The sequence below is a fragment of the Rhinolophus hipposideros genome (genome assembly GCF_964194185.1).
Source record: "Rhinolophus hipposideros genome assembly, chromosome: 20".
In the NCBI taxonomy this organism is placed as follows: Eukaryota; Metazoa; Chordata; class Mammalia; order Chiroptera; family Rhinolophidae; genus Rhinolophus; species Rhinolophus hipposideros.
The window spans coordinates 39,068,664-39,092,383 of record NC_138066.1 but is presented as its reverse complement, the minus strand read 5'-3'; the positions used below and the strand labels follow the sequence as shown (position 1 = coordinate 39,092,383).

The window sequence follows — 23,720 nt, the reverse complement described above, 5'->3', positions numbered from 1 at the left end:
TGACAATTGTTAGTAAAATTACATAGATTTCAGGTGGTATATATACACAATGGAATACTATTCAGCAGTAAGAAAAGATGATATAGGAACATTTGTGACAACATGGATGGATCTTGAGAGTATGATGCTAAGCGAAATAAGTCAGACAGAAAAAGCAGAGAACAATATGATTTCATTCTTATTTTATAGATGAGGACATTGGGACCCCAGCAATGTAAACAACGTATTTAAGCTATAAAATCACAGTAGTGTCTAGAATTCAGATTTCCTTACTCCCAGTTTAGTGCCCTTTAGGCTTCTTAATTCAGCCACTTAAAATGATTTATTACCAGGGTTTTTTATTCCAGATTTCACAATTTGGACCCGAAGCCATACTTCCCATTCTGCAGAATAAGCTTCACTATTTTCTGGAGGCTGCATCCTTTTATTCAACCATTTAGTGGTGATTTTTAGGTCTTTACTGTATGTAATATATGGCTGGATCTCCAGATGTTTTCACCATCTCCCATTAGAATGCTTACTGAAATGAATTCTTAAAATGTTCAAAACTTTGTTACACTGACGTCTGAACTGAGTTGCCAAGAAGGGGGTGTTTGGGACTTCAGATCTATAGCCAGTTGGTCAAAAGCACAGGTAATAAACAGCCTGATGTCTGAAATTGGGGTGGGGTGGGGTATTTTGTCTTACAGGACTGTGCCCTTTACTGTGGCATCTGATGCTATCTCCTGGTAGATAACGTCAGAATTTAGTTGCATTATCAGACACCCAGCGGGTGTTCCAAGAATTGCCTGTTGGAGCAATTGGAGAATTCTCAATTCTTAGCAATTGCTTGTTGGAGAATTGCTGATTGGAACACTAATTTAGTGGTGTAAAGTCTGTGTCTAGATTAATTTTTTTTTGCATGTGGCTGTCCAGTTGTTCCAGTAACCATTTGTTGAAAAGACTGTCCATTGTATTGTCTTTGCTCGTTTGTCAAAGATCAGTTGGCTATATTTATGTGTGCATTATTGAATACGCCTAATTTTATTTCTGGATCTTCCATTTTTTGTTTTTCCTAGCTTTGGTAAATTACATTTGAACCATAGCAATTGCCTCCTTATTATCTTCCGAGCCTTCAGTTTTCTTCCTTCCCATCCTGGAATATTTATTTTAAAGCTCATTCTATTTGCAAAACTACAGGATTCGATCAGAGAATATCAAAGGAATTGTAGACTCAGAGTATTGGAAGGGATCATAAAAGTCATTTAGTTCACACACTTGTCTTTTGTTTGAATTTTCTCTCCATTTCTGCCGAATAACTTCTGCCAAGTTGCTCAGGCTAAGTTTGAATTCGTCCCGTGACAGGAAACTCATTCTCTCTGAATGCTGCATTCCATTCTTTGGACAACTTTAAGTTGACTCTTCCTTATGTTAAGGTGAGATGTATATCCTTGTAGCTTCTACATGCTCTAGTTCTCCCTCTAAGACTATCCAGAACGAGGGCCGTCCTACTTCCCTGTGAAATTCCTTAGGAATGTGAAGAACACTATTTTGTCCAGAATCAATTCCCCCTTGTTTCATCTTTTTTCTAAGCTGGATCTCCCAGCTTGGTTGGTTCCTCCAGCTAGCTAATCCTTTTATAACTTGATTTTTAGCCCTTTACTATTCTGTTCACATTTCTCTGAACTTTAACATTTGTTTGTATTCACTGTAAGTTGTGAAACCTGGGAATCAGTGGAGTACTGCAAGTGTGGTCCCTGTTATACAATAGACCCGAGCTATCCGTCCTTTATTCAAAACATTAGTCTTCTTTTAATGCAGCCTAAAATTGCATTCACATTTTTGACATCCACGGATTCTGTCTTGACTCATATTGAATTTATTGTTGAGTAAAACAAACCATCTTGAGTGAAAGAGTCATCTTTCACAAAGTCCTGTCTCCCCCAGTTGTACTCAAGTACAGACATCTTACATTTATTTTCGATAACTTTTATCTTGTTAGAATAGCTCTTTGTTGTTCTACAGCTACAACTTATCAAGGAATAAAAAATGTATTTTTTTCAGCTTGTGATTTAACTAAGACTATAAAACATATATACTAAATAAAATAAAAGCCTAAGAACTCTTAGAAGGCAATTTAATACAGTGTCACTTGTAAGTATTAATGATATTTTTCAAAGTGCCCTCTGGCTGGCGTTAGAATCGTGGTCGTGGAGGGAGGACAGTGTTAAATATTCAGCTTCCTCAGCTCCACTCTCTACTTAATGAATTCGAATTTCTAGGAGTGATACTTGGAAATCAACGGAGTGATGCTCCGTTGTTAAATTGGTGCCCAGTTAAAGTTTGACTTCTGTTTGCTATTGTTGAGTATTCAGCAATAGAACCCAAAGATGTGATCAGAGCTAGGTGGTATTAACAGAGTGAATTAGAGGTGATCAGAATTAATTCGGTGGCATTCATTAAGGAGAGGGTTTCTGAGGAACAGAAGCACATGAACTGGTAGAGTAGAACTTCCAGGTGTGGGAAAAGAATGAATAAGTTGTCTGCTAGAGAAGACAAGATACTGGTTGGTCTGAAGCAGGGGCCTTAGAGAACAGCAAGTAAAACGAGTTTAAAGCTAAGGAACAGAGGAAAAAAGAAGAAAGGAAAAGCTATAAAATTCTGAAACCAATAAGGATGCCTGCTGCCAGATGCCAGCAAGGCCGGACCTGCTGTAGTAGAAGCCTGATCTTTGTCATCAAGAATTCACGGAATACCAGGCCACACCCTGGGAGGGAGGGTAAAAGGGTGGGGGTGTCAGCACAGATTAGTGTGGAGAGTTGCTACTCTTACGCATCTCTCGTTCTAGGCTATCTAAGGAGACGATCTGTATTCGATCTCCGTTGACTAACTTGGGGAGAGACCAGTCAGGTGGTAGGCAGTGCGCGGCTGCTGGATGCTCAGGGCAGAGGCCGCTTTCACTTTATCGTAGCGGAATTCAAGGTGCTCTTGGTATTTTCAAGTTGGTGGGGCAACAGCAAGTCTCTACTAGCCAAAGTGATACCCAGAGAATGGATTCTCAAAGACCTAACTGCTCAAGTGGGGTCAGCATTTGTGTTTTCAGTCTTAAATACTTCCTTTTCTTAAAGAGTTGATAAGTGCACAGCTAGGGAAATGTAGATAATATCCTGTTTTAGGTGGTAATTGGCAATCTTTGAAACAAACAAAAGGCCCTCCTGTATTATGAGTTGGTGGAAGCTACGCTCCAGGTCCTTACTGCATGACTGGAAAATTCAGAACTGTTTATTAAATAATCAGATCTTACCACTGAAACGATAAGTTGAATAGAACTAAAAAAAAATAAAATGCTCATGATTCTAGGAAAAGTTGGAATTATGCAAACTTTAAAGCAAAAGATCAGATATTAATATTAATTGGTGATTGTACGTTCTGCAAGTGCATGCATTACTTAAAAATAAGCATTCAAATCTGGTTTGCACAACTGCAGGGAGAAGCTTGTAAGACTTGTGAATATGTCCTGACTTGCCACTAGTCTGCTGATAGCCTCAGTCTTTGGCAAACATGGTGAATCTGTCTGCATTTGAACTGGAAGCTATTTGGGATTCCCCTCTAAACATCAGTTATTGCTCAAAACCCACCTTCTCTCTCCTTTCATAGATCATGTTGCCCACAAAGTGAATTAAACACTCCTTAACCTGATGCTAATTTGACAGAGATTACTTCTGATTTATTATCATTCTGCTCACCTTTGTGTAATTAGTTTGTGCTATAATTTTTTCCCCCACTTTTGGAACCTAAAAGTTGACTGACAATTTTTCCTCAGTGCAGCTTGCCTCTGATATTATCTCAGGGAAACAAAGAAAATTTTACTGCTTTTTAAAATAGAAGACTTTAGCAAATACAAACTTGTCACTTTTTTGGATAATGTTTGAAAGATGGTAAGTAGTAAAGATTAATGTTCATTTTATTACAGAATAAGGCTATGTATTTTTCACTGAGCTATTTTAAGAAAAGAGATTACAGTTAGTATATTAGATTGCTTATACATATTTTCATGTATCAGTTTCGTCAGCAGGGCTGGATAAGCCTTATTATATTGGATAAGGTCTTACTCTACTTAGACTTGTAGGTCAGAAATTTGAAGCTATTTGTAGCACACACCTTAAAAGCCTCTTAAAGTTCTTCCCACCAAAATATGTATGATTATAATCACTGGATAGCAATACCTGGGGCTCAAAACAGTATTCCATATTTTACACATTGTTGGGAGAAATGCTAATTCAACTGAGAGTGGTAGCTACGTAGAAGTAAGGTGGAAGGCATAGCATATTAATCTATCTCAAACTAAGAGGCAAAGGATGGGCTATGGTAATCTCTCATTGCAAACACCCTTTTGGATGACATACCCGGAAATAGCCCCAGTTCATTCCAGTGGAACCAAGTCATCCCAAGTGAGTGCCGGCAGAGCAGGGTGTGTGCTCCTTCAGAAAGGGGCATGGCAGCTTTCTAATATTTGGCAGTTAGGGTCTATGAGAATGGTTGCAATCGGGAAGATCAGGAGAACTTTGGAAAAGAAATCTGTTAACGACAGAACAGGCAGGGGAAAAAATTATAGAAGGGTGTGTCCATGTGGAACTGATAATCATGGTAGCTTGGTTTTTATGGATTAGCTACATATTGACCCTAAATGAGCTTGGAAAGCTTGAGAAATAGATAGGAATTGACTGCCTGAAGCAGAAGAGAAGCAGGCAGGATTGACTCCCTGGAGGAAGAGAGGCTAAAGCTACGGAGAATCCTGACTTACCAAACACTAGTGAAATCTTTGTGAAAATGATGTGGTCCACCTCATTCACTGCTCATTTAATTTGAAGCTTGAGGTTTATCAATGGAATGGATACTGTAATTTGCAATGTTTAAGTGACAATAGTATTAGATAAATTTTTTTTTAAGAAGGGGAAATTTTTTAAATTGTTTCTTTTTTTTTACTGTTCAGTTTGTTTGTTTCTTTGTTTTTTAAAGATTTTATTGGGGAAGAGGAACAGGACTTTATTGGGGAACAGTGTGTACTTCCAGGACTTTTCTTCAAGTCAAATAGTTGTCCTTTCAATCTTAGTTGTGGAGGGTGCCGTTCAGCTTCAAGTTGTTGTCCTTTCAGTCTTAGTTGTGGAGGGCGCAGCTCAGCTCCAGGTCCAGTTGCCGTTTTCTAGTTGCAGAGGGCGCAGCCCACCATCCCTTGCGGGAGTCGAACCGGGAACCTTGTGGTTGAGAGGACGCGCTCCAACCAACTGAGCCATCCGGGAGCTCAGCGGCAGCTCAGCTCAAGGTGCTGTGTTCAATCCTAGTTGCAGGGGGTGCAGCCCACCATCCCTTGCGGGACTTGAGGAATTGAGCCAGCAATCTTGTGGTTGAGAGCCCACTGGCCCATGTGGGAATCAGACCGGCAGCCTTCAGAGTTAAGAGCATGGAGCTCTAACCGCCTGAGCCACTGGGCCGGCCCTAGATAAAGTTTTAAAGGGCCAGATGGTCACAATAGTTACTCTCAGAAAATATTTTCTAAGCGAAATCATCATTTAATAGTGCTCTAATTCTCACATGCCATTTGGTAATCTGGCTCCATTTCATCACTCATCTACAGCAAGATGATTAAAAAATAAGCTAATATTACTTCGTAGCCAATATTTATGAGCTCTTACAAGATGCTAGGAACTATGCTAACTGCTTTATGTGCATCATTCTTAATCCTCATAATAACCTTCAAGGGTAGTTGCTGTTATCATTTCTAGTTAGTAAGTAGAAGAACCAGGATTTGAATCCAGGCAAGCTGACGCTAGAGCCCCCACTGTTAGCAACGCACATAAAACTGAGTTTATTTAATACAAAAGAATGTCCTTTATTCTGAGATTATGTCCATTCTAACTTTTAACACTAAAATATATTTTATATGAAATGGTGGTGATAGAAGATATAAGGTTTGGGTTTGTTTAAGAAATCTTTATCTTGCAAAATAAAAACTAAGCAACTCAATGACAGCACTTCTCCCTAGGGTTGTTTTGTTTTTTGGGTTTTTTTTAAATTCTTTTGCTGGTTTGTGATATCCAAGTCTGAGAACCACTGGTCAGAAAAGTGGAACTATTATAATTTTGAATGTTTTTTAGAGGTTTTTCACTTGATTTATTTCCTAATGCATTTAATTCTGTCAATCCTCACCTGTCTGGCACCTGACCACAAATCATACTTTCATCCTTTGGACAGATATCTACTGTGAAACAATTAAAATGCAGCATTGTGGTTCATATTGTAGGGAATCATTAAAAATACTTTATACGAGGGGTCTAGAATGAGCTACAGACAAGTCTTATACTACATTCTTTACTCAATGTAGTCCTGTACCAAGGTTCCAGTATTTCATGCACTTCAATCCTTAGTAAACATGGCATTGTCATTTGCTATGTTTATTTCTTTGACATTTTGTATCATTCGTACCTTTAGTAATAGCTATTACTTGATGATATATTAGTAAACATTAAAACTTTTCATTATCAGTAACATTTGGAGAACAAGAGTAGCACTGCTAGAGAAGAACGAACAGGGAAGCCAAATAAAGACACTGTCTGGCCTACTTGCTTCTCCTACCTATAATCTTCTCTGTGTGTTTTATTTATCTGTATGCTGTTGGTGACTTTCGTATCCTTGTTGGTAATTTGTTCAACATTCTAGTTTTATAGTTGTTTGATGTCCTCATTTCCATGAAACTTTCCTTCGCTCCTTGCTTCTCAGCCACCCGGGTACTCTTGGGTCAGACTCACAACTGTGGCGTTACCACCAGTCACCACTTCTGGGATGTCATTTTAAGCATCCTGCTCTCTAGCCACCTACTGTTTGTCCCTTGCTTCTAGCATGCCCATCATTCCAACTTCAGCAAGTTGGATCCCACGGGACCCTGCAGTTAATTTACTCTGTCACTTTCCAGCCTTTTTGTCCTCTCTTCCCTCTACCCATGTTCTCCCACATTTATCTTCCTTACATACACCCTAATGGCCGTGCTCCTCACTTTCTACGTGTGTCAAAGCCCCCCAGTGTGTCTCAGCTACCTGCCCACTCTGTATCAACACCCAGACCATTAAATATGGCTTTAGAAAAGCACAAAACCATGACGTCCGATCTCACTTTAAATTTAACAACCAACTCTCAAGTGGTCCCTCAGTATGTCTTGGAATCAGTAATTCCTGGTATTCCTTGTGTGTTCTCCTGGTCTAGTCAATTACTCTCCTGCTCCCTGAGATTACTAGTTCTTCATTGTCCTGAAACCTACAACACTGCCTCTTCTCTTCTTTCATCTTCACTAGTAGCTGATATCCTGGAATCTTTATTTCACTGAGAAAATAGAAGGAATCATTTTCACACTACCAAATGTAATATTTGTTGAATGAGTGAAATATGATATCCAAGAACTTCATTTACAACTATGTGCAAATATAATTAGCAACTTAAATTCCAAAACCACGTGTATAAATCTATTTTTTGACCATTTTGGAATATGCTCTTCACTAACACCTTCCTTTATGTTACTATAACCAAGAGTTGTGTTTGCCTCATTCAAATAAAATTAGGGAATTTTAAGAAGGTGATTAACAGGAACAGTTAGTAAAACAAGCAGTTAAATAACTGAATATAGTAAAATGCACTGGAACTATATTTTATTTGATTATATTATTAGCCCATAATAATTCTTACTTATATAATTTACAAAGGAAGGAGAAAAGATGCAAATGACTTAGAAATGAAAATTAAAGCGTCAAACTTTGTGGAAAGTAGAAGAAAAATGTTAACAAATATTAGACCTCATATTTTGGATGAGAAAATTAGGTAATAGAATTGAGCTATAAATATGTTGATTTCAAATTAAATTAACTTAACATTGTTATTTACCTTATGTTGCTAAACTTTAAGATTGTTTGGGGGGGGGAAGGAGATGGTTAAAACCAAAAAAGCCAATATTGTATTGCCAGCTTTGATGAAATTTATAATTAGAGAATTGAGTAAGAATCTACACCTTACCTAACACTGTAAGTTGCTCATATAATTACAACAAAGAGGAGAGTCCCTCAATGGCCTGAATTTTATATGCTGAGTTCACTTACCTAACGGTATCTGTCTGCTCAGGCACATTTCCCCACACGTTTTCCCAATTACCCTGTTCTTTGTAAACCTTTACCAAGTTTCCCAATATTGTCTCATCCCTCATTTTATAGATGACCTAAGCCCCTACTGCACATAGTAAACAGAACCCCACAGGCAAAACCTCAGCTTACTTTCTCTTCTCCCCTTTGTTAACTGGTCTCATAATAAGATTCCATCCCATCGCCCGGAATCCCTCCTCTGAGTTACCAGAGTTCCTGCAAGTGTGATCTCTGGCTGTTCCTGCTTATACTACTTAGCTCCTTTCTCACCTCATTCTGAAATTATCTGACCCAGTCTAAGACCCTGTGACCCAGATCAGCATGAACTTCCTGCTTTATCAATGTGTTATTCTTTCTTCCAGGCCTCATCCTCTATCTCTGCGGCATGTGTCCCTGTTGTCACAAAAAGTGGCTTTTCATGTCCCCAGAGCAGGCATTCAAAAATATTGAACTAATAGTTCTGATATCTTTTCTGAGCTGTGAGCCCATATATATATATATGGTATATAGTGTGTATGTGTGGTATATAGTGTGTGTGTATATATAGTGTATGTACATACATATGTATATAATATATGTATTTGTGACAACAGTAGGATTTTTTATTAGTTTCAGGTGTATAAAAAAACTTAGTGATTAGACATTTACACCCCTCATAAAGTGATAATCCCACCAAGTCTACTACCCACCTGACACCGTACATACCTATTATAATACCATTGACTATATTCCCTATGCTGTACTTTACATTTCAGGAACATATTATTTTTGAAATTATAGTTGACATACAGTATTATCAGCCTGTATATTTAATGGACATTACTGCTTGAATCTCAAATGCCTTATAGCCAAAAACAAAGTAATGATTTCCTCTGCCCTCCTCTTGCTATCTTCTTGGTTATGTTCCGAAGTTATCCTCATATTACCCATGTGCCCAGGCTACGTACCTTAAGGTCATCCTTGACTCCTCTTTCTCTTTTTTTCCTTTGGCGTCTTATGTTCTGATGAATGTCTCCCACACCTTCCTTTCTTTTCTGCTGCTATTGCCTCTTTGCATTCCTAGTCTCTTGTCTGGATTACTTCAGTTGTACATTCAGGGGTTTTAAATTTGGATTTCATGGATGGACGTCAGAGGATCTAAGAATTCCCTCAAAATAATGTGCAAATTTTTTGTACATGTGCATTTTTCTGGGGAGTTACTTTAGACTATTCCATAGTAAAGAAAGTGAGAGAATGAGAGAATGTGACCATTTCCACAAGTCACTTTCACTGATTTCTCCTTTGTCTATGGCTGCCCTTTGCTATTTAGTTTCCTAACCCAGGTCGCTGATCTCTGAGTAGTGAGGGGGCATGTAAGACATAAGGAAAGAAAAAGTGACAGCAGTCAGTGTAGCTCAGCAGTCAGACAGCCCAGCAGCCAGAGAGCAAGGCTCCCCAGCAGCAGAGACGTGCTTTCATGTCCTGGAGAAGCTCAGGAGAAAGCTGGGACATCAGCCGGGGCATCAGTAGGGCGGTGTCCTCCTTAGCCCTCTGCACCCATTTGTTCATGTGTTTCCAAAGGACTTGAAGGGATGTTAAAGCTTAATTGGTGAAAACCCAGAGCCGGCCAGGGAGGCAGTGTCCTCAGAAAAAAGTTAAGAGCATTCTTCCAACTAGACTTTCACCCTCTGCTTCTTTGTTCACTAGTCCTTCCTCCATTTTGCCACCAGAGTTAGTTTTAAACACATATCTTATTGTGCACCTTCCCTGATGAAAAACCTCCGGTTTTAACGAAACGTATTACAAACTCCTGGGCATGGTGTCAAGGCTTTCCGTAGACGGAAACCCGTCAGCCTCATCTGCAGGCACTCCCCTCTCCTCGCTTCCAAGGCTGAGCCACAACAGGTTACTACTGGCTGTTTGGAGAGGACAGCTTCTACATCCATACCTCCGTGCCTTTGATCATCCCGTTCTGTCTCTTCAGGGAGCCATTTCCTCTCCAGGAACCTCCTACTATCCTTCGAAGCCTAGAGTGAATGTTACGTCTTCTCCTATGTCCATCCCTGATTTTCTGCCATCACCCTGACAGAATCAGTCTCTCTTGGCTGGGTTCCAAAAACATTTCATACCCATCTCTGATAATGTCATATTATATTGTAGATAACCCATTTTTGTTTCTGTCTTTCCTGCTAAACCAGGAATGCCCTGCAGGTAGGGACGGCCTTTTTCTTGTTTGTATCCCTAACACCTAGTTTCATGCCTAGTCCAAACAGGAGCTTAACACACTTCTGTTGAATGGAATTACTTATGAAGAGTTTTTATGACTCATTTAAAATTAGAGACCAATGCTTATTTAATAAGTCAGAATAGGCTATAATAATAATAGTAATAACAAAGTCCCATTTCCACTGCTTATTCAAGTAACTGCTTCCTTTGTGGAAGTAAATTTTGAAAATCTTCACATGTCAGTGTATATTTTTGATGTGCTTTCTTGAAGTCCTAAAAGAATTATAATTCTAATGCAGAGTAGAGCCTCCGTGACATTTCTGTTGATGTTATATTGAATAGATTCTGTCATTTCAGAGATCTGTATTATGTATAAGTTCCAAGGATGTACATTCTATTTCTCTCTCTCAAACTCCCTGGTAATATTTTGTGAATTATTTATTTATTGTATAAGGTCGGAGTCAATTTAATTCAAAACACATTAAATTTAACATTTTACATATATAACAATTACAGCATTAAGATTCTAGTATTTATATATTATGTAGTTTGTTTTGCTAAAATTGCAGTCCTAGTCATTGCAAATACGTTTTTTAGGTATTTAAATTTATTTAGCTATAAAAGTAAACACTGTTCCATAAATTAAGAGCTATAAATAAATTTTTAAAAACGGTTTTCTCTCTGTTATTTTCTTTGAGTGTTTTAGGAAAAGAATCCACAGTTTACTTATTCACACATTTATTGAGTACATGTTATGTGCTAGGCATTATGCTACGTGTTTGCAATTCAAGATGATGAGACAGTACCTGCCCTTGAACAGTTAGTTCACTGTCTAATGGAGTAGAAAGTATATCCACAAACAATTGTAATTTAAACCTTGGAGAAGAAGAAGGAAATTCATCCTCTGAGAACCAGTGTTGAGGTTGAGAATAGATATGTCTGTAGATAAATTTGTAGATACAGAATCAGGGAGCTGAAGGGGGTCCATACCTGATAGTCTTTAACAAAAAAATGCACAGTAGGAATCTAGGTCATTTTTAAGAATTAATGGCATGAGGTAGCACTTGAGAATAGTGAAGATTTGGATAATTGCTAAGGGGCATGGGAGATGAACTAACTGAAACAAGTAAAGGGTGGCATGCAGCATTGAGAAAGCAGTGAGAGTAGAACTGAAATTGAGTAGCATGAAATTGTGAGGATATCAGCACAGTGGTATAATTTTCTCTGGCTGTGCTCTGTGGCCAATGTGTGGGTGCAATAAAACCATATTGTATTCATTGCTCATGGGATGGGTATACTGGAAGTATAAGAAGGCCAATGAGTTGAGAGTCCTTGAAAGAAAGTCTGGCTTAATATGGAAGGAAGTATGGTTAGAAGGAAGTTGATAAACTTGGCGAAAGTTAAGAAACTGGAGATGAGGATAAGGCCTGGTACTGTGTAGATACTCAGCAAGTCTTCATTTTCTTCTTCCTGGCTCTCCTCTCCTTGTACCTGTTTCACCACCACCATGACCTACCTCTGCAGCTGGTTTATATACATGAGTAATCTCAAATGATGATGGTAACAGTTGGCAGGGAGGGGAGATTAGAAGGCAGGTTCCGGAGTCCTCATCACGTGTGTCCCAGTGACTTGGATTCTGGTAGTGCTTGGTGGCTTTAACCTCTAGGTGAAGCTCATGGCTTTTCTTCTTATCTCCTACCACTCGTGCTTGAAGGGAAAGACATTTTATTAGGCCATGGTTCTTAGGACAGGAATTTACTCTGTAATGAGAAGGGTTAAGACTAAGCCTTCAAGGGTTTCCACTGAATTTCCCTTGTCTCTACAAGCCTTTCCATAAGCATAGATCTCATTGCTTTTCAGGAATTTAAAAAGGAGGCTTTTTTTGACATAATGATAGAAGCAATGACCATACTGGCAACACAAAGAGTCTTCCTCCTCAGAATCTAAAATTTCTGGTAGAATTAGTTATATCTTGTAATGTCTTTTATGTGAGTTATTAAATGTATTGTCATAATTTTTTATTAAAGATATACTTTTTAAGGCTTTCACTCCAAATGAGGACCAACTATTTTCCATGAAAACACGTGATTTATATTCCATTGCCAGACATTTTCTTTTTCACCTGTAGTTTTGAGTGTAACACTGAAATCTAATAGTTCATTATTTCACAGAGTGCTTTTATGGTCTAGGATAAAGAAAAAACTCATTAAAAAGTCATGCGTCTTAACTGTGAAACTGCTAGAAAGGCGAGAATTCCTAGAGTGAATAAACAGAAACCATAGGTCATCTTAATCTTTAGAAATGGAGTAAATCCTCATGTAGAGCTGGCTAGAGAAATCCTGGGAAGTCTATGTCATTAGTCTTGCTGTTTTGCTAGTGTTAGTGATACTTTCAAGGCATTTAAGCAATACTTATCTAAAAAAGAATTGAACCCTGTTCTGTTGAAACTTCATCTTCATCTGGATGGTTCTGGGAAAACATGTGCCTCACTTGGCATCAGTCACCTGGAGTAGGACATTCACCTTTATCCAGTCTGTAGCATCCATCTGGAGCCTATGGATTGCTCTGTACCATCTAACTTAGGCATGTTTGCCCTTTCTTCAAGTGCTTGTATTGACAGGTAAACCTGTCATTTCTATGACTAAGATAGAGGTTCCATAACGTACTGTATCATAGATTTGTGTTAGATTAAATTCACCCAGAAAAAGATCTTCCCCCCCACCCTGCCCCGACTTTGAAGAGTAATCACAAATAAGTAATAGTTCCTAATTAGATGTTTAGTTCAAAGAGACATTTTCAGAGTTAAAAGTATTTGTTCTAAATGATAGTTCAAAGATACTTTTCCAAAGACCTTCAATTGGCAGCTTTCCCCTTTAAGTATTGGTACTGGTATAGGAATTATTTCTGGATTTTCTATTAAAAAGAACTTTAGTTGTTCATGGTTGTTCTGTTCATGGCACGTGGATATTAATATATGTTAATATGGCATCACTGTATTTTTCATAATGTGTATATGAAGAAGAAAAAAGAAAGAAAACTTTCCTTTAGCTGTTTGTCTTGAGTTTTAATTAGTTGACATAAGACTCTTTTCTTCTCTTTTTTAGGTTGCAAACATGTTAAAGGCATCCTGTTGTATGGGCCCCCAGGTTGTGGTAAGACTCTTTTGGCTCGGCAGATCGGCAAGATGTTGAATGCACGAGAGCCCAAAGTGGTCAATGGGCCGGAAATCCTTAACAAATATGTGGGAGAATCAGAGGCTAACATTCGCAAACTCTTCGCTGATGCTGAAGAGGAGCAAAGGAGGGTAATGTTAACATAATTCAGTAAAAGTTTGTTATCACTTATATGATGAATGAAACCTAGAGTTATGGTGGAAAACTTGTTACTGTGATCTATATTTTGAAAAACTTACAGGTAAAATTTATTTAGTGCCAAGTTACATCATTGAACCAGGGATAATGGGGGATTTACGTGATGTGAACAGATGCCATTATCCACATGTTCATAATACAAAGGTAGATGATTGTATAAACCAAAGGTTTTACCAAAACAGATCATGAATATATTTTTAGGTGACACTTTTAGTCCGCATTACTTCCAGAGATTTGAACTCATCCTTTGGAAAGGGAGGAAATTAAATCCATAAAGGGAATTATGTAGAGTTGTATACCATGTTTCCCTGAAAATAAGACCTAGCTGGACAATCAGCTCTAATCTTATATTATATAAGGCCCGGTCTTATAGTAAAATAAGACCAGGTCTTATATTAATTTTTGCTCCAAAAGACGCATTAGAGCTGATTGTCCAGCTAGGTCTTATTTTCAGGGAAACACGGTATATGTAAGGTCCGTGTGCAGATAGCCAGCTTACTTATCACTGAGTCAACTCAGTTGTAGAGTAACAGTATGAGTTGTTAGGTCTCAAAGGCAAGCTTGATTTGGTCTTAGAAAAAAAATTAATTAAGAATCAAACCAGAATTTACTCATTGTGATGGTTAATTATCTGTGTAAATTTGACTGGGCCTCAGGGTGCCCTGACATTTGGTTAAACATTATTGTGGGTGTGTCTGTGAGGGTATTTCTGGATGAGATTACCATGTAAATCAGTAGACTGAGTAAAGCAGTTGCCCTCCCTGATGTGGGTAGGCTCTATCCAATCACTTGGAGACCTGGATAGAACAGAAAGATCTGCAGATTTTGGGACTTGACAGCCCCCATAATTGGGTTAGCCAATGCCTTATAATTAACCTCTCTATAGCTAGCGAGTCAGATAAATAGAGATCTAGCTATAGACCTTTATATAGATATATATTTTTTCAGTTGACTAATTATATTAGTATATCTATATCAGTATATCTTTATATTTTCAGGTAACTAATACAATGGATCTGTAGATGTCTATAGATCCAATTGGCTCTGTTTCACTGGAAAACCCAGACTAATCCACTCATATTAACATGTTTGTTTCATTGACAGAAAATTTTAAAATAATGCCATGGTATTTCTGTTTCTGGCAATACAGTAGACTAAGCAACCTTCCTTCTACAAATGCCTTCATATACTGGCAAAATATAACTAAAATTTTAAATGCATAACTGAATTCTCAGGAAAGAAAAGGAAACCTCCAGAAATGAAAAGAAAACTCTGAAATTAGAGTGGCAAAGATATGAGTTGCAGCTTTCGGTTTTGGTAATGAATTTGTTTGGGTTTTAGCACCCACTGCGGGAAGAAAATGAGTCCTTGAACCCACTTAAGGTATGGACTGTGAATTGGAATCTTCAAAGGAGTTGTGTCTTCAGTGAAAAGAATGAACTAGAAAATATCTGCCTATCAGCGCAGAAAAATAACAAAAAAATTTAACTAACAAAAACATCTAACAATCTGCCTGGGTTTTGGAGTGGGAGCTGAGGAATCTCCCATAGCAATTCTAAACTGTGGACCCTTTACTGAAGCTTACAATTAACACACACACACACACACACACACACACACACAATCACACAATCTATAGTCTGAGGCCCCCAAGCTGAGAAAATAATTTAAAAATGAATCTTGGGCTAATGATACCATGGGATTGTTAGATATAAGCATCCCCAAGGGATGCGCCAGCAACTCAGGCCACAGGAGTCTCAGAGGGGAAGCTAAAAATAGCTTCAATAAATGGCAAAGATCATCATCAAAATTTAAAGCTCAGCAACCAGGTTAAACATAAGCCAGCAATTTCAGCTGAGAAGTGATAAACAAGAATAGATCTAAGGAAATCAGCCAGCATGTAGCACAGAGAAATAGAGAGATGGAAAATATGAAAGAGAAATTTAGATAACAGAGTTAAAGTGAGAAGTCCAAATAGAATAGTAAAGAAGCAATATTCAAAGATAGAATAGCTGAGAATGTTCTAGAATTGATAAAACACATAAATACTCAGATTCATGTAGCACCATGAACACAAATAGGGTAAATAAAAATTGACTTAGTTGTAGTCCCATTGTAGTGAAACTGGAGAATGCTAAAGAAAAAAGAGACAAAAAAAGAAATGATAATGACATACAAAGGGAAATCCATTATGTTGACAGCAAACTTTTCAATGACAGCAAGAGAGACCTGAAAACAGTGGAAATTATTAAGTAGGAATATATTAATATTCACAGAGCTAAATGAAAATAACTGTCAACTTAAAATTTTATACCCAGTTTCTCACTCAGAAATAAAGGTGAAATAAAGATACTGTTTCAAGCAAAGGCTAATAGAATTAACTAGTCACAGAAGCTTGCTGGAAGAATAGGAAGCAGGATGTACTTGAGACTGAAGAAAATTAAACCCAGAGGAAACAGTGGATGAGCAATGAAATTGGTGAAAATGTTGATAAAATCTGGAACTTTTACTCCTGGTAGTGGCAGATTAGATAACTTGAACCATGCCTGCCACTGAAGACTACCAGAAAAGCTCAACAAAATATTTATTTATTTATTTTTATTATTATTTTTTTTTTTTGCTTGAGGGCATCAAAGAACTTACGAGATCTAGGGCAGGGATGTCCAAACTGCGGTCCGCGGGCCAACTGCGGCCCATCATCCATTGTTAATTGGCCTGCAGCAAATTCCAAAAATATATTTAGTTTACTTAAATAAACCAGGCGAGGCAATACGTACTTCACCTCGAGTGAGTGGCCCGGCTGTTTGTGTATTTTACCGCATATGGCCCTTGGTGAAAAACTTTGAAAAAAGTTTGGACACTCCTGATCTAGGGGGAGAATGGAAGTCCAGGAGAAAAGGTCCTGATTGATGGAGGCCCAGAAAAAAAATGATTACTTTCTCTGGAGATATTAGCCATTGCTGGAGGATGCTGATAAATAGCTATGTAGCCCTTTTGATAGGCTAATGGAAGTAATGGGGACAGAGATTAGAGCCTATGGCCCACAAAGAGGGTACACTTGATCAACATGGCTCATTTTCAGTTGGGACCCTGGCAGGCTACACCACAGGAGCAAAGGTTAACTAGAAGTAGATATGCTCTCAAAAAGGCTATAGATCAGCTTTGAGTCATGTCATTCTCCAAAATTAGATTGAGGGTTCCTAAATCACTAGTGCCCCCAGGCATTTGTAGATCTTTCCTGGAGGAAGGTCATATCATGCAAGACCACAAATTCTTTCTGTAGTTTGCAAGTGCAAAAACAACCAGATACACAAACAACGTGAAGAAAGAGAAACAAAAGAGGATAGAAATTGGGCCTCTGGATATTGGAATTTTCAGGTGCAGACTTTTGAAATAACTATTCTTATCACATTCAAAGAGAAACAAAGTTGAGAATTTTGGTAGAGTATTGGAAACAAAAAAAAAGTCAAATGGAAATTCTAGGAATAAAAAATTTAGTAACAAATTAACTCAAGTGGATAGGTTTAAACAGCAGGTTAGACACATCTGAAGAGAGAATTAGTGAACTGAAAGATGTTAGACAAAAATAATCAGAGACAAAGGATGAAAGGAATGAGAAAGAGAAAATACCATAAGGATGTGCTTAAAGGTCCAGATAGTCAAGAAGAAAGAGGATGGGGCAAAAGCAGTATTTAAAGAGTATTTACTCATCTAAAACTGATGAGTAAATTCAGTCCATAGATTCCAGAAGTGATATGAACCTCAAGCAAGAGAAATACCAAAATTTATAGCTAAAGATTATCATTGTTAAACTGCTGAAAACAGAAAAATCTTAAAAGCAGCTAAAGAATAAAGGTTACTTTCAAATAAGCAACAATTAGTTGGCATCTGTCTTCTTAACAGAAATGATGGAAACCAGAAATCAGTTGAATGCCATTTTTAAGGAGCTGAAAGAGAATAAACTATCAACTTAGAATTTTATATCCAGTAAATGCATAAATTGTCATGTAAATATACCATGAAGTACTACACAGTAGTATTAAATAAACAGTCTATGGCTATATACAGTTGTGAATCTCACAAATAAATGTTGAGCAAAAGAAACCAGACAAAAAAGAATACTTACTGGATGATTCCATTTATATAAAGCTCAAAGTATAGTGTTTACTAATGCATGCTCAGATGGTAAAACTATAAAGGAAAATGAGAAACAATTACCATAAAAATTAGATTGTGTTTGCCTATGGAGAATGGTGGGAAAGGGCTATATCTTGTTATGGTTATGTGGATGTTCATTTTGTGACAATTCATTGAGGCATACATTCATATTTTGTGAACTTTTCCTCTATTATGCCATACTTCAGAAAAAAGATTTAAAAAGGTACATTTAAGAAATATTCATTGTATAAAACAACAGTAATAATGATCAATATGACATTTTTTAAAGAATAGAACTAAAATAGAGAATAAAACATGGGAAGTGGAATAAATTCATGTAAGATCCTTCTATTTGGGAAGTTAGTAATGTTAATTAACATAAAACTTTAGGTCAAATGTGTATGTGAAAATTGTGTATAACTCAAGCTTTTCCAAAGCATGAGGAGAATCTGGAGAAGGAATAAAGAAAACTCAGATAATTTAGAAGGCAAGAAAGGAATAACAAGACAAAGAAAATGGGAAGATACTGAAAATGTAACTTAAATTCTCTTACAACTGTCAGAAGAATAAGGTACCTACGATTAAATCTAACAGGAAAATTAAAGGCGAAAATTATAAACATTTTTGAAAATCTTTTTTCAAGTGCTAATAAATGGTAAGAGAACATGTTCACATGTGGGAACACTGATAATATAAAAATGACAGTTCTGCCCATTTGATCTGTAAACTCAATGCTTTTTCAATCAAGACTAATAGGAATTTTTTGGAAGAAGACGTAATTCTTCTTCCTACTTCTCTTTTATGCTTGAAGAACTGTGAAAATTTCAGAGAATAATGAAAACTTATTTCATCAGTTATCCAGACTTAACGGAAAGCTATAGTAGTTGAGAGTGTTATATATTCATGCAAAAGTACCAAGGAAACAGAATAGAACATAGGAAGAGTTGCTCTATGAAAAGTGACGATACAAATCAGCGGATAAAGAATAGACTGTTCGTGAATGGGGCTTGGATCATTAGCTCTCTGTTTGTAAAAAGACAAAATACAGTGCCTATCTCACAACATAGATTTGCAAAAAAAACCCGAAAACTTACAAGAGCAAACATTTTTAGAAGAAAAAAAATAGGCAAAAAGCTTTAAGAATTGATGCGAGGGAAGAATTTATTAAGATTTAGAAATCTATAAAAGAAAAAAATGTTAATTTGGCTGCATTAATATAAAGATAATTCTGACAAATTACACTAAATACAAATGTCTCAAACTGGAGAAGATATTTGCAATGCATATAATCCACAAAGAATTGACATCTTCTATAAAAAATTCTCTGTAATAATTCCCGTATAATAAGTAAGAAAAAGACAAATACCATAATTTTAAAAACAAAACAAAACTGGCAGAGGACATGAACAGGCAATTCTCAGAAGAGGAACCCAACTGAAGATAAGCAAATGAAAAGATGCTCAGGAAAATGCATGGTAAAAGAGACATTTTTATGAACGACCTGGCAAAATTTACAAAGACTGATAACACCAAAAGTTTGTGAGGTTGTGGAGAAACAGGGTCTCATATACATTACTAGTCATAGTATAAATTAGAAGAGTATATCAAATGGGTAATATCTTGCAGATTAATTTGACAAGATCTTACAAAAAAGGACATGCACAAGCCTCATGACACCTGAGTTCTACTTCAGGACAGCTACCCTCCAGAAACACTCTTGAACTTGGGCACAAAATGACATGTACTAGAATGTTGATTACTGCACTATTTGTAATGGGAGAAAAAAACACAAGTGTCTTGATTCTCCCCCAGTAGGAAATGGAATATATAAATATTAAAGTGAATAATAGATTTACATGGATCAAATATGAATAACAGAAACATAACATCCAATTTTTTTTAATCTAGTAAGCTTTACTGAATCTACCCTGTTCTTTCCTACTTTTTCTTAGTCTTGTTGATGGTAAAAGGGATCAAATAGATGATTCTTCCATGGTGATGGAAGAACTGAGTCTGAGTGGTGAACACACAATGTGATATATAGATGATGTAATACAGAATTGTACACCTGAAATCTATGTAACTTTGCTAACAATTGTCACCCCAATAAACTTTAATTCACACAAAAAATTTTTAAACACTGTCTTTATAACAACCCTTTTAATACTTCAAGTCTGCTTGTTGGGTGCTTAATCATTTCAGTTGTACACAAGGGGTTTTCTCCCCTGCTTCCCTACATTCCATTAAGTTCTTGTTCATGTTCAGGTCTCTGGCCATTTCAGCCACATTGGTTCTAGTGGGCAGGGGTCCTGATGGATGATGCAAATCCAATTGCTAATCTCAACTCTTCCGACAGTCCCAGAACCAATTCAGTTTTACAGTTCATCCCTAGTACTACAATATTTTCTACTTCAAATATATTTTTAATGCTCAGTATACCAAGAAAAATAGTCACTCACCACTTGCTGAGTTGAAAACTCCTTAAAAATTATTTTTAAGTTATTTTACAAATAATTTACAAGCATACGATTAAAGGGAAGTGAGCGACGATTAAAATGTTTAATAAGAGCTTAAATATAGCAAGTCAAATTTTTATTCCGTATTTTCCTGATTTTGAAGACACACATATATACCCAAATGGGCAGGAGCCTCTCTGAATGTAACTAACTGTTCATCAATTGTCATGCATGAACTTGTGTATACTGGTTTTAAATTTCAAATGCATCTCTAAATAGATTCTAGCTTATTATTACTTCTGGTTCTTCTTATACTTTGCATCAAGACACGATACTTGAAGAATTTTTAAAAATCTTTGGCTCTTAATTTTGTTGAAAACAGGACAGTCCTCAGATGTTCCATGCTTGCAAAACATTTTTGGTTTTAGATTTGTATACCCCTTATAGAACGGTCAGCACAGTTTTTGATGTCTGTATCATCTGTTTTCTCTGGCTATCTCTCTCTAGGACCTGCCTTCAGCATTTGTCTACTTAGAAACCATATCAAGGAAATTTTGATGCACAGATAAAATAAAAGATGAAAAAATACTGTCATGTGTCTTTTTAGAAAGATGAGATGGTAAAAAAAAAGAAAGAAAGAAAGAAAGATGAGATGGCCTAGTTTCTTGTCACAGAATATCACACAATGAAGACTTCTTGTTGAATAAGTAACTGGATGAAAATGTCATATTTTCTTCTTGTCCTTAGAAATACATTATTCACTCATTCTTGAGATTGAGAAAGTTTGTGTAGGATATCATCCTCTAAAGGCACAGAGTGAGATTACTTATAATGATCAGTTTTAGCATCTTCACTAGAGTCTCGTGCTGCTTCTCACACTTTGCATTCATATTCAGATTCCCAGAATTATGAAATATCTTCTCTGTCAATTTTCTTTTTTTGCCATTATGGCCAGGGAATTTTAAAAATCTGAATTCTCAACTGTGTTCAATTAAAACTAAAGTCAGGCAGCAAAGTTGGTGGATGGTGTCTCCAGACTTCTTTTACACCTTCTTGAAAGATGATGCAATACTTTGGATGTCAGAGTGATATTTATTTCACTATTGCATCTTTCTTCTAAGCAGTTCTGTCATTTTTCCATTTTCTTATTATTTTAGTCTTTTTTAGCATCGCTGGGAATTGATGAGTAACAGTGACATAATTTCTAGAATATTGAAATAGCATAATGTATCTTAGATTTAAAGAAAGATGCAGTGGACCCATATGGTAATTGCCAAATAGAATGAGTTTTATTTTATTTTTAAAATAATATTTTCTTTTTTGGTGTTTTTGGAAGACATCTAAGAAAAAAACTGTCATGAGATATCAATTTTTATAAATAAACTTGCAGACAGTTTAAATATGACAATAATATGATAAAACTGCATTGGTAAATACTTTCTAGATAGGTATTAATCAGAGCCTTTTCAGTGATACCTTTCTCAATTCTTACATCCAGAAATGGCTTGGTAATGACCCCATGGAGGGTATATGTGTGTTACATAATAAAGAAAAGCATCACCTCTGATTCTGGACAGTCCATGCTGACGGAGATGAACACTTGCATATAGGTCAAGCTAGTTAAATATAGAACGGTGGTTTTCGAAATCTGTTGTCAGGGGCTCAACAGCATCAGCTCTGTTTCTATGGAAGAAGACTTTTCAGATGCTAAGAACAGAGCCAGAAGCCAGCGAATTGAAGACGACTGCATTGTAGAAATTTAAATTCCAGTAAAGGGTTTATTGATGATTCAGCTATATTAATCTGTGAACATTAATCTTGACATCTTCCTTACCTGATTCCTCATTTATTGCACTAAGAACTTGGCTTTATTTAAATAACACACCTGTAAAAATTGATGTTATTGCACTGACGAGGTTGGGGGAAGGGACCTGATGACAGGTCACAAGATTAGTAAGGTTCTGAAAAGGTCAGAATTGTACTGAATTATGTTTAGGACAGATTGCTCCTGTGATCATTTAATCAAACACAGTGTTCTTATTGTCTCTGGCTTCCCTTCCACATAGACGATTTTTAAGGTTGGCCTGAGAAGGAAGTCATGATTCCAGTGGCAACATAAGGCACATTGACAGCAACATTCATACCTTATAGCAGCTTTTTGTTTCATGCTGTATTGGCAGACAACCTTGAATAAAAATGGATTTTAAAAATAATGTAGAGTCCCACAGTTTTTTTTAGTCACAAACAGGAGTGTTCTTGTTTTTCACCGAAGACGGCAAGACTTAATACCCCACTATATAGAAATGTTTGGCACAGCTAAGATTGTAGTTCCAATTCCTCATTCTCAGTCTTTTCTGCAGATGGAAAGATGAATAGTTTTTGGTGTTGATTTTTTTTAAACTGCAAGCTATCATTTATCATCAGACATCTGTTTGATAAATATGATATTGAGAAATTAATTTTTTTCAGATTTGAATTTAATTTTTAAAACATTTGTGGAAGAACAATTTGTAAGTAATATTCAGAGGAAAAACTAATGAAACCTAACCTAAATTTTGGAAACTTTGATGAACACATGGCTTATCATCTTGCATAGAGTTGCATTAAAGAATGAACAATACTCCAACTATGAAAGGAGAATGTATTATAAGATATTTTATCTGTGGTTCTATTTATTATTATTAAGTAGAATTGACTTTCTTCTGATACAGTTTTTTTTTTTAATTAAAATTTATTGGGGAGACCATGGTTCATAAAATTACATAGGTTTCAAGTGTACAATTCTGTAATACATCATCTATGTATCACGTTGTGTGTTCACCACCCAGGGTCTGTTCTCTTTCCATCACCATATATTTGACCCCCTTTACCCTCTTCTACTATCCCTTCCTGGTACAGTTTTAATGAATTTAGCTCATGTGTAGTTTCCTGTAACCACTACTAAAATCTAGATACAGAATATTTACGTCACCCCCCAAAATTCCCTCATGCTGTCCCTTTATGGTCAGTTTGTTAATAACTCCTGTTCTCCATCCCTATAGTTTTGTCTTTTCAAGAAAGTCATATAGATGGGATCATAATGTAACCTTTTGAGACTTGCTTCTTTCACTAAGCATATTTCCTTTGAGATCTGTCCAGGTAGTTGCGTGTATCGCACATCTCTTTTTATTGTTGAGTAGTCTGTTGTATAGATGTACTATAGTTTATTTATCCATTTACCCACGAAAGGGCATTTGGGTTGTTTCCAGTTTGGGGCACTTGTGAGCAGAGCTGTTATAAACCAAGGAGTGAAATTGCTGAATCAACCAGTGTTTTATCTGGTTTTGATTTTTAAAAATACTTTATGTGCTTAGGTTTGTTTTAGAGCCAGT

The 23,720-nt window shown here is 36.6% G+C and overlaps 1 protein-coding gene across 3 annotated transcripts in view; it reads left to right on the top strand.

The window, feature by feature from the left end:
- The window catches only part of NSF (N-ethylmaleimide sensitive factor, vesicle fusing ATPase), a gene marked incomplete at its 3' end in the record, with an annotated part of 126,819 nt that overhangs the window by 48,835 nt on the left and 54,264 nt on the right, over positions 1 to 23,720 (top strand). For all 3 annotated transcript variants that reach the window (XM_081027499.1, XM_081027498.1, XM_081027500.1), the window contains exon 9: positions 13,469 to 13,668. In XM_081027499.1, the coding sequence (XP_080883625.1) occupies positions 13,469 to 13,668 (200 nt within the window). The remainder of the gene's footprint in view (positions 1 to 13,468; positions 13,669 to 23,720) is intronic.